This window comes from Lasioglossum baleicum, chromosome 12 (assembly GCF_051020765.1).
Source record: "Lasioglossum baleicum chromosome 12, iyLasBale1, whole genome shotgun sequence".
Lineage (NCBI taxonomy): Eukaryota > Metazoa > Arthropoda > Insecta > Hymenoptera > Halictidae > Lasioglossum > Lasioglossum baleicum.
The window spans coordinates 13,923,809-13,936,614 of record NC_134940.1 but is presented as its reverse complement, the minus strand read 5'-3'; the positions used below and the strand labels follow the sequence as shown (position 1 = coordinate 13,936,614).

General features: G+C 34.5%; 1 protein-coding gene across 4 annotated transcripts in view; it reads right to left on the bottom strand.

Moving 5' to 3' along the window:
• The window catches only part of LOC143213881 (uncharacterized), a 31,683-nt gene that overhangs the window by 8,893 nt on the left and 9,984 nt on the right, over positions 1–12,806 (bottom strand). For 3 of the 4 annotated variants that reach the window (XM_076434183.1, XM_076434186.1, XM_076434184.1), the window contains 2 exons: positions 10,477–10,632; positions 7,856–7,956 (listed from right to left, as the gene is read on the bottom strand). In XM_076434183.1, coding sequence (XP_076290298.1) covers positions 7,856–7,956; positions 10,477–10,601 — 226 coding nt within the window. In that variant the 5' untranslated portion in view covers positions 10,602–10,632. Of the gene's footprint in view, positions 1–7,855; positions 7,957–9,031; positions 9,192–10,476; positions 10,633–12,806 lie in introns of those variants that run through there. The other variant, XM_076434185.1, reaches the window with a different exon arrangement.

Sequence of the window (12,806 nt, the reverse complement as noted above, 5' to 3'; positions counted from 1 at the left end):
CTATGAAATATGTGTTACTTTTCTATAGAAATATGTATATTAATAATATATAGATTGAGCCAAAACCTGAGAACAATGCAATGTCAAATCTTTCCTAAAAATATTTATGATTACCCGTTAGCATATGACTCATGAGTATAAACACAATAATAATTGGCTAACTGACAAGCGAACAGCCTTTACAGACACTTCGGTTTTCAACCCTATTTCTTTAGTACCTGCTGTAAACTTCAAGTTTGTCTGGAAGCCAATTCTTGTAATGCAAAGATGAAACAGACTATGAAGTTTCGATAACTTATAATTAGTATAATAATTACGAATTCTTTCTCTCTGACTTATAATTAGTATATTAATTATAAACTCCGTCTTTTCGACGTATAAATAGTATATTAATTAAGAATCCTTTCTTTCTGACTTGTAATTGGTATATTAATTAAGAATCCTTTCTTTCTGACTTGTAATTATCATATTAATTAAGAGTCCTTTCTCTCTGACCTGTAATTATCATATTAATTAAGAATCTTTTCTTTCTAACTAATAAATAGTATATGAATTGTGTAAATCTTTTCTTTAGGTCTTATAATTAGTGTATTAATTAAGAATCCCTTTTCTCCGACTCAACAAATTCTGAAGCAGTCTATAGCATTACCATTATAATTTCGTAATAATAATTGGACATAACAAAATCCATTCAAAAATTCATGATTAACTTTTCTCGTGGATCCACACACGACATTATTCTAATAATTTTTCACTGAGAAAATGAAAATAAATAAAAATGTGTTGTACCTCATATTTAATGACCTGAATTTAATTTATGACGTAGACTTTGACATTATGTTAAATTATTTGTGATATTGTTAGAATAGCGTGCAAAATTTGTCCTTTCGCATATAGTATCTAGTTCGAGCAGAATTATTAATTTCTTGCGTAGTTCTATGTTATCAATGGCCCTAATTAAGTATTAAGAAGTTCGCCGGAATGAAATATAATTTCGCGTTGATTCAGTCTTTCCGGAGAATCGATGAAAAATTGTATATGTGTAGCCGTGTCAAGAAAAAGGATCGAAGCCACTGGCTGCAACTTCGAATAATAAAAGTCACCCTGAAGTTCCGCAACTGAATTTTTATTTCTGTATCGCAAATACAAAAAGTCTCTTATACCTATCAGTCCGGTACAAAGCGAAAAAATTTGTTTGTTACATACGTCGTATGGTTCGCCAACAATTAATTAATGTTACACACTGTTATTGTATATAGTTTCTCACTCGTACGATTAAAATCGTCGGGAAATTCCAGCCGTTCGTATAAATCGTTCTTAATTAGTTACGCATACACAAGAATTCATCAAAATTCTTTTGCTCGTCGGTGGTAGGATTTATTGAGCAAACGTACCATAGCTTCACATGACTTTAGAAAAGACGACACTTAGTTAGTCACTGCGAGGACGAAGAAGAAGATACCGACTTTGCCAAAACGGATACCGGCCAACAACTAACGCTACCCCGAAGTCACTTGCACTTTTCATTATCGCAGAAACGGCCTGGCTACCGATTTTAGAGACTCCTTGGTTACTGTCCAAAAAGTGGGGAATGATAGCGGTAGGTAGGGAGACGATTCAGTTAATCCACCTTTTTATATTTAAGCACGATAAAATCTAATGAATTTTCTATTAAATCTCATCTCATTAGACGCAGAAAAAGAAAGATGGCTCTACGTTTGGCGTCACCTTTTCAAAATCACATTTGAACCCACTATTTTTCTTCGGCGTTTGGCACGTTGGCACTTCTGACATTGACTCGTATAACAAGCATTTGAAGAATCGATTTCATTTGCTTCAATCGATAATGGCCCTCATAAACATTATATCTATTTTATATGCACAATCAGATCAAAATGATGTCACTTTTTAAAAAGTGCACCGTACGACTTGAGTTTTTGTTAAGAAACTAGAATTAGCTATTTTACAATCTTTTTATGTGTCTACTACATAAGGTAAATAAGGTGTACAAATTAAATGTTGTACTTCGTCGAAAAGGGCGATTCCCGAGATGATTTCAAGTATCATTTTAGTAATGGAAAAAAATCAGCACATTTTAAAAGTTTCATCAGAATCAGGCAACGTTGTAATCAGCTAAAAATATTTAAAGATGACTACATAATCTTCTTTATCTAATTTAAACTAATTAAATGTTTTAACTGAAATTAAACTTTCAGATTTGAACAATTCAACTCTGAAATTAATTCTGTTTTCTGATTATAGGTGTATGCATGTGTAAAAACCAAACTTCAATGAAGCAATTTTGCGGGGAATCCTAATCTACCGGCGATAGAAGCTAAGCTGTACTTGTAAGTAAATGAAATTGTACTTGTAAGTAACATAATAAATGTCCTTTCATTAAAAATGCTAAACGTGGATGTGATTTATTCAAATGTAAACGAAATTCTCCTCCCGAGCCACTGCATTTTATTCGCTTTACGAATGTAAAAATTACATCTTGCTTCGGTCGATGCGGAGGACTATGAGTTGGAAATAAATCCTCGATAGTTGAACAGATCGGAAAATAGCTCAATGACTATTTCACCTGAAAGGCGCCAAGTGTCATCGCGGTGTCCACAAGTTACTTGATAAATGGCAGAAGACCATAGATAATAATAACAACTATTTCGAAAATTCATGTTGCACCCATTAACACGAAACCTACCGAGACTTAAAAGTAACTGGAACATGTTCCAGTTCCTTATGAAAATGACAAGATTGATTTTATTTAGACTTTGTGCAGCTCCAATTGTAATATGTGTTCCACTAAAGATATCTATACGATCATTTCTTATGAAATTATTTTTATTATATTAGGTTGTAAAGAAAGAAATGCAGGATTTCTGTTCCTTTGTTTGAATTGCAATTCTATACCAATAAATATTGACCTTAATTTAATGAGTTATATGTCATCTTAACGCTCTACTTAATTATGCTTTTGATATTTCATTTTATTCAGAAGTAAACAAAAATATATGTTTTTTTTTCCTTTCGCCCAAGAATCCCTAGGCTACCGCGAAATCACCCTCATCCCCCCTACCTAGATTAACGAAAAGGTTTGATGAATGACAGATGGGTCGCCATTCGGCGCCGAGCCTCCGACGAAGCAAGTTATTTCGTAATTCGGAAATAAAAGTGTTTGTTGATTTCTACTCCAAGTGTTGTGACTTGTTGCACGAGTTTGCAGCCCGATGGATACCACAACACTGCAAGGGACTACGACATCACTGGTGAATCTATCTACACTCCAACATACAGTGGGTGTACAAAGTATTCGTACACCTTTTAAAAACTAATAACTTTTTTATAATTGTACCAAATGACCTGTGTGACTTTTTATAATCAATTAGAATGATATTAGTTTTTAAAAGGTGTACGAATATTTTTTGTACACCCACTGTGTATACATATTATATATAAGTAACAAAAGCAACACATATAAGTGCATAAAACAATCAGAGCAAGCTGTAAGCATCATAATGATAAATATGACCTTATTTAATTTAATCCTAGAATGACATTGTCGTGTTACCATCTTAGAAAATTGTAATTTAACAACCTTGTTTTGATGTGACACTATTAATACATATGTACTTGTTACGCTGTACATGTATTGTTGTAATATCGTATTCCACGACAAGCTTCATCATTTTATTTATTTAGAATTTAGAACTATCTGCTCGCGGCGTGCCTTCGGGCCCTCCGGGCGGGTTGCCCTGGCGGGAAGCGCACAGTGGCCGCACTAATCACATCACAACTTTTGACAATATGAAAAAAAATTGTACACACATAGTTTAATTCGTCGATAACGTAAATTCATAAATTGGAATAGAAATAAACTAACTGGCGGATGTTGATAATGTCGATAATGCAAACAGTCACGTCGATAATGTAAATTCCTATTGAAATATTGATTAAAAGCTGCGACGTTCGTTTTTTTGTTGTATTGTGAAATATGATTCACAAAGCAGTTTTTCCCGAATTTTCCATTTTTTCGGGCTACCTTTCCAATTTTTCTTTCTCTGAAACCGTATTCGGACTATTACGAACATTAAAAAAAAATGAGCCAAACCGGTCCACCCGTTCTCAAGTGATGCGCTTATCAACGAACAGCATTTGATTTTTATTTATATAGATTGCAAACTTTGTACACGAATTATGAGTTCGTAGATCCTTTGTTTACTCAACTCCAATATGATTTGAAAAATTATAAATACTATTTTGACGTCGCTTATATGGTGTTATTATTTATTATTATATATTTATATCATTAATCAGTGGAGTTCATTTATTTCTCTATTTCACACCATGGTCTCAGATTTCTTACCCTTGTTTTTCATATATTCTTGTCTAAGACATTCTATTATGAAACAAATTATATTATAGTATTGTGAAACAAATAGTACTGCAACTAATGTCGAGACGGGTTCAACAACCTACGATTCTGTGGCCTTCGAGTGACCTCGAGTTCAGAAATCTGGAATAGATTCACAAGAACATTAACGTGTGAAATAAAGAAACTCTTTACTCGAAAAGAAGTCTACGTTTTTTTAATTTTTCGTATTCTTCAGAAATTTTTCAAAGATTCGTTAAATTAACAAAGTTATGTGGATGGTAATATTTATAAGCTGAACGCGTTTTTTCGGAATGATGTTTTGAAAAACAGTGACTGGTATTTCTCGAAACCTAGGTGTCCCAAAAATGTTGTAGCTTATTAATAAAGTAACTTTCTCCTTTGAAAAGTGTCAGTGTTTTTCGCGAATAACTCCGGAAAATATTACTTGAAATTACCTCTGTAATCAACCCTTTCAAGGACGTACCATATTTTTGGGACACCCTGTCTGGATTAGCTATTAGTAGACAGCGGACAATAATAAATGAAATAAAAATTTTCTACGTGTATTGCAACAGTCTGGAGTGAAATAGAAATTTGTTTTCTTTCTTAATATGTTTAAGTGATCGAAAACAATATAACAATATTCTCAAATTCTTGTATCGTCACTGGACTCCGGGTTTCTATGCAAAATAAAAAAATTTGTGCATCAATTGCAAGGCACACGAGCTATACCTCAATTTATATTTTTCATTAATAATTTTAATGTAGTGAAAATAATATATTAATACTCTTAAAGTTTTTTAATCTGTTCACTGTCTTAGATTGCATCTTCTCATTTTTGTTATAAATGCATACATTCCGGAGTCTAATCATCACAATTGATTGAATGCAGGATTGAAATGGGTGAAAACCAAAACATAATAAATATAACAGTAATAATATACATCGCACGATGTCATTCTAGGATTAATTTTTACGTTGGACAACTACATGTTTCGTGCAAGTGAAAGTGTTAGTGTTCACCTCTTGGTCGATAGTGCAAACCAGCTTTTCTGAAAGCGGTGTTAGTCTCCTTTGCAATAGACTAGCAGCTTGCAGCATAAAGATTTGCCTCTCGTTATAGCCTTCGTAGATGCGACCTTCTGATTAGTCTTCGTTTGCGCAATCCATGAATCCGCTTGCTAACTAAGCAACATCCTCAAGTCGTTTTTCTTGCTAATAAAGCAATCAGTCAGAGTACGTATTAATTGACATGCTGAAAAAATCCATTGAAGCGATTACAGTTTGGAGCAGAGGATAAATGATTATAAATCGTGTAGATCGTTGTACAAATTTTATACACTTGTGCTGTGTTTCTGTATTGTCTGCGATATCGTCTGTCTTACAAGCTTCGATTTGACTCACAGCCAAATGTTCGAAGCAAGGGTGATAATGTTTCCCTGCTAAATCGAGAATTTTGTTACAATGATCACAGTGACTCATGCCGTAATCAGTTAAACAGCTGATCTGATATTTTCTCGTCTGTTCGTACGAAAAAATTTTTCGATTTTCATTCTTTCTTGTAGTTAAATTGAATGTTTGGTTCGTAAATAATGAAATCGATAGACTGCGGATTTTGAGCATTTTTATGAGAAAAATGAGTAGGTGTAATTTAAAATAGCAAAAATATTCGAAAAATTTAAACATACTGTTACATTATTTTCAACCTGCTAAACATAATAAGAAAGAAAATAAATTTCCATTTTTCCCTCCAGTTCTCGATTCAATTAAATTAGAAAATTTTTATTTTGCATGAAGTCCCGCAGTCTACTTATCAATAACAATATTATGTGTAGACTGCGGATCTTCAAGCAGAATAAAAATGATCTACACGAATTGTAAGAATTAGGGGCTAAATTGAAATATATTTTTTCTTTTAGTAGCTTTAATAAATTGCAAAAAATGTGGCAACATTCTTAATTTAGTATTTCAATTTACAGTTTAGTATTTCAGTCTAATTATGAATTTATGAATTAACATAATCAGCCTAAACATTTCTTAATTTCGATATTTAACTCTTCACTAGAAAGATAAAATCATTGTATGGAATATGAGTTATTCGTTGCTCTTAAATCTGGATTCAGTTTGCATAAGACTATTTTAACGTAACTGTTTCAATAATAACTAACGCTCTGTTAATATTTCGAGTGAAATAAATCATTTCGCATTATTTCATTTTTAATTTCTACTAAAATGTATATATCTATTTCTATATAAAATCTCCCAATGATAATTTTGGAAATAGTTCTTTACATTTCCTTCTTCGTCGCGTAAAAAATATTCCCACAACAATGGAAGGTGTGCCGATAAAGAAAAATATATGTTTACGGTAACTGTCTAAAAATTTGCAATTCAAAATTGAACTTTGCGTACACGGTAACTACGACAACGTTTGTAATTCAACGTGATATTGACTTTTACGTGCACAGGTCTACATCGTCAATTACTTTGTTTTAATTAACGTCATATAATTGTCATATATGGCCACTTTTCATGATTCCAATACGAACGACAATTTTTTTCAGTAGCTGCACAGTAAGTCGAATACAATTTGGGCTTGATCATAATTATTCTACACAAAATAATCTTTTAAACGATAATTTCTAAATTATTTTATAGTTTGCGTAGTTTAAACAATTTAATCTCTGGTTTCAAACTATTCTGGACAGTATTACAATCAACTTTCTTGTCTTACATATGCAATTTTTGTCAACCCATTCAACTTTTGTCAACTTATTCGTTATAAGTTTTTACAGCATGTATTGTGATTTAAATTTAAAATGTTCGAACACTAAATACACGATTCTCGAAAAATTGCCTGTATTTAAACTGTGATAGCTTCGTCAAAAATGATCGTACGACAATAAATTTCGCCTTATTCTAGTTTCATAATCAATATATCCTAAGATTTCATCGAAAATTCTATACATTTAAACATCAGTGAAAAGTTTGAAAATTGTTTTTAACGACTGAAATCACGATAGGTGCAAAGACTAAAGCTTCCTCTTCAAAATGACGCCTAAAAAATTGATGTACGATTTCTTTTAACCGTTTTACGGAGCTTTGAACGAGAGGTGTGCCGCCAACTTTACACGACGGAATTTGTTTCTCATTTTTGTTCCACAAAACGGCGACCAAAAAATCGTGCATTAATTTTCAAAGAGAAGGCTTCAATCTTAAAATTTTTCAAAGTTTCTGGAAACGTTTGCACTCTCAGCATTTTTAACGAGGATCGGTTCTTCAGTCCGCCACTTGTTACGTCATGTAAAAATATCTTGGACTTGGAGGAAAATGAATACTGCTTTGCGAAAGTAGAGGCTTTAGAATTCCAGGCCAGTGGTTGTACTATTTTTACAAAACTATCAGAATTTAAATATCGACAATTTCTCGAGAACTTCTTAGGGGTATAGAAATGGGATTGTAGTACTGTTAAGTACTCACTTGGTTGACCATTTCGTTGCCTAGCTTCTTCCTCTTCGAGCATCCGTAGAACCGCGCTGTTCTGCAGGTTCGCCGGTTTGGCTAACTGATTGAAGTCGATCCTAAAAAATTCACCGATGTGTCACTATTTTTTCCTATTATACGATCTGTTTATTATAAATTTCGGTATTGTGTACGAAGTGGAAATGAAGTGACACCGCAAAACATGTAGTCATTGAATATTTTTAAGGAAATTAATCTATTATTTTGTCATTTTCCTTCCCGGCTATTTAAAGCATGAATTTTGTTATAATTAGACTCAGGATGTTTATGCAAAATAAAAAGTTTGCGCATCAATTGCAGGAGCTAAATATAATTCTTAAATATAAATCTTAAAGTATTTTAATAATATTTTCACTGTTTTGAATTGTACTCGCTCATTTGTGTTATGAATGCATAAAATCCGGAGTCTAGTTATAATCATGTACTACTTAACGACTTAACGGTCGCGTAATGGTCATACGCCAAAATAAAGTATCACTATGTACACACGGTGAGTAACCATTGAAGTATTCGGATGACTTATGGCTGATTTTATAAGATTTAACGATCACAGTTTATAGCACCACAAATATTGCAGTAGACTAAATGATTCAACCGCAAAGAAATTTTACGTATCGCAACTAGTGATGATCAATTTCCCTGTCAGTCATATTTGTGATTCTTACGATTTTCAAATAACCAAACAAAATTAAACTAAAACATTCTATCACTCACTAGACACTTTATCAATAATATCAAAGGTTGTCTGTGTTGAATTACGGTTTTTTTTACAATACTTTGGCGGAGTATTGCTCCGGATGAAGATTATCTCTTCGGAAAATGGAATCTCGAGGTGTAGACTCCGGATTGTATGCATTTCCGACGAGAATGAGCAGATGGAATTTTAAAAAAACGGTGAAAATATTAAAAGATTATTCTTCAGCACATTAAAACGATTAGTGAAAAATATAAATTTATAGTTAGCTCCCGTGACTTGCGATTGGTGCACAAACTTTTCATTTCGCATAAAGATCCGGAGTCTGGTTATCGCGAAGGTGGTGATCATCCACCGCGCTTTGTTTACATGATTCTAGTCGATCTGAACGATTGATAATCCTAGAAACTGATTAAACGGAATAGTGAGTTTCGAATCACCTGCTTTGGGTGAGCATTTCGGCGAGAAGCGGAAGAGAACGCGAGAGAAAGTAAATCCTGCGACACGCAAGAAAACTGCCGGTGAACCACGCAACCCCGAGGCCACCAAACGCGAAACTAAGTCAAGTACGATAGCGTTCGTGGGCTTTGCGCAACGGCCAGCCTCTGAGCGGGGTTTATTTCTAACCCGTGTGATTCGGCCCTCTGAAAATAACAGTCGACTCGCCCAATGACGACTAGATCGCTGATTCATCAACCTGCAACCGGTGAACATCTGCTCAACCAACGGGAATCGATACAAGTACGTTTAAACGACCCGTGCAGGACAGATCGACGCAAGGTGGTTAATTAGTCCGATCAATTCTCGAGACTCGAGAGCGCCCGAGTGCCAGCCCTGGACATTTGCCCATTCTCTCCCTTGAATCGAACCGGCGCGGCGGCTGGCTTTTACTTCCCCGACTTTCTTTTATTGCGGTGAGATGACGAGGAGGGGTCCCTGGACAGCAATGTTATTGCCACATGAGGGGAGGGAGCACGAATCGAGGGGAACAGAGTTACCCTCTCTCTGCCAGTAACGAACACGTGCACGGCAGAGACGAAACGCGTCACGTGGGGATAACGTCGTAGAAGGGGAAGATAGAGTGGGGACACAAGTCTTGCCTCAGGGACCTTCCCGTCATCTGATCGCAGTACACGAATTGGAAATACAATGGGGAGTTCCCCTAATGCCGGACAGTGGGCCGTTTCTATTAACAATAGGTTTAGGAACATTTTTGTAACCTACCTTTACGGACACTCGTCAAAGTAACAGCCAGACAGTGTCAAAAACGATTAATTTAATTTAAATCAATCACGATCTTAACAGATTTGAACGATGAAAAATAAAGAAGTTTTCTTATTGGATTAATGATGTTTACACTTCTCGGCGACCGAGGCCTCTCGAGCTCCGCTGTCCTTCTTTACGTTCGGGCAATAGTCAAAGAATAATATCCCTGGCCGATAATTGTCCCTGGGCAGATCCGTGTTGGGGACAATTATAATTATCGATAGAATTATTGTATTGGGTTTGAAGCCATCGAAAGAAATCTCCGTTGAATTATGATTTTATTTCGTATCTACGTTCCACCTACTTTTACATTTGTCACCAGAAAAATAACCATTAGAAAGAAAACGCTTTATTACGATTAACTATGAAACTAGCTCACCCTTATTTTGCCCCTTCTCTTTTATCCTCCCCACTCTTCCCTTACTTTTTTATCTTATACACTACTTTCTCCAACTATTTTCTTTTCTTCCCTTCCGCATAATGCCTCCTCGAAAGTGCAGTTACCCTTTTCCAGAACATAACGCATTTCGCATCTACGCTTCCTATCCTCTAACCCAGAGCCGGGCGGCCCATTAGTATATGCAGTGCGAAGGTTAATATTTTTATAAAATTTGCTTACCCGACTGCACCGTTAGCCAATACTTGAGTCTGCCTATCCAAGGTTTCCTGTATTGTTTGTGGCGAATAGAGGTTGATAGGTGAGTTGAACTGTTTGTTCACGAGCTTTGCCTTTGGCTTGGACATATTGCTATTTTATCGGGTCAGTCCTCGGCCACTGGAATGACAGAAAACGAGTAGTTAGAAAAATTATAATACATTTAAGGTTACTCTTATTCTTACGTATTCAGAAACTGAAAATATTATAATAATTCAGAAACAGATGAAAACTTAAACTACAATATGTAACTGCAAACAAATCCTATTTTGCAATGTCATTTTTCAAATCCTTGAAACTTTAATCGTTATGATAATCATTTTCAATTTCAATTTTTATAAAGAATTTGTTCTTTCTATTCCAATCTTGTGATGTTTCTTAACATTTGCTTTCCTGAAAAGAGCATAAAGATATTTTGGCAATTTAGAAACTCCCGTTCATCTCGAGACTATCATAAACGGTACTGCGGAGTATCCTTCGAAAAATTGGGTCAGCACAAACAGATAAGGTATTAGTATAATTACCTTTGGCAACCGAACATAATCTCGTACAAATCATTCGACTAATCGAACATTAATTCAACGTCTGTGATCGTTAATTCCAAGAATGCAACAAATCTTTCGCCTTTGACTTTCGAACGATTGCCAACAACTAATTGCTGGTTGCGTGTATCTACACGTTTTAACTTACTCTCGGGAATAGATCGACGAAGCAAATAAGATGGAATATTGTAGATAAAGAATTAATCATTTGAATAAGAATCATGTGACTATCCAGCCAGCCAAATCCGCCTCGAGCAAATTTTGATCAATGTTTGTAATCGTACTTTGTGAGCAAAAGGCGGTCATTTTGATGCCACGATCGTGCTTGGAGCAGAATTTGGCCCCCATTTGCTATTTTGTCGACCAAACCTTGAGGAGGTATATTCTTGTTATTTTGATAAGGTAACATTTTAACAGATTAAAATGACTTTATTAACACTAGGTTTACGGAGAACTCTATAACTATTTCACGTTATTTTACAAACATAACAAGAATGTGTCTACACAAATTTTTGGCCATTTCTCCAATAGTATATGTATACTGAAAGGAATAAATTTGGTAAACAATTCTGATTTGTTGTTTTCTATTTCTAATAAATCTAATAAATAAATTCAATTTCTAATAAATTTTAATTCTAATAATTCGGATTTGTTGAACTGGTAAGTAATCGCAAATTAAGAATATTAGAACCCGTCATTTTGACGGGTCCGTAAACCTAATTGCATGTTTTCGAGCATAAACTGGTCAAACTTTGTTACAACTAGACTGCGGATTTTATGCATTCATGACGAAAACGAATAGGTGTAATTTAAAGTAGCAAAAATATTCGAAAAATTTAAACATACTATTACATCATTCTCAACCTACTAAAAACAATAGGGAAGAAAATCAATTTCTATTTCACTCCAGTTTGGTGCAATTCAGCTAAGAAATTTTTATTTTGCATAAAGATCCGCAGTCTAGTTATAACTATACAATAAATATTCCCTATGTACGTAAACGCAATAAATATAATAATAAAGTAAAACTTTGTTCAAAGTACACACATGAAACAAACATGTTTCCCAGAAAGAAACCGATTGTCGATCTTATGTAAGTTACATCGAAGGCAAACAATGTTTTTAAGCAGCTCGCTTATCTGACAGTGTGACTGGTGGCGATTCTGTCGCCATTAATCAAAGAACCTTAACGCAAACACAACTGATTGAAGGTCAAGCTATTGAGTAGTATGTAGTGCCTAACAAAACTACAAGTTTACCCGTGGCGATTGTATCGAGATTAATAAAAATCGGAGATTTGATAGATCTTTAAAATAAAAAATTGTCTACATCGCGATTGCAGAAAATAGAAATCTTTAATGTTATTTCTTTTCTTAATGATTTTAATAGAGGAAAAATCATACATTGGCAACTTCAATTTATGACATTTAAAGCAGTAAAAAGATTAAAAGAATTTTCAACCGGTCGAAATGTTGAAGAGAAAAAGAAATTTGGCTGCTGATCCTTGCAATCGATTTTGAAACAATTTATTTTTTACTTATTGAAAATGTTCCTTTGTCCTGTTCTTTAACTCGAACATATTTCTTGGCACGGATTTCGGAATCACGAGGCGAAACACTCGGGTGACCAGCTCCGATTCGTATATCGCATAACCAAACATTCACGAACGATCCCGAAGCATCATCGGCACAATAATTCGTAACCCACTTCCCCGACTTGTTTGTTCTTCATCACCGATCTACATAACACCCG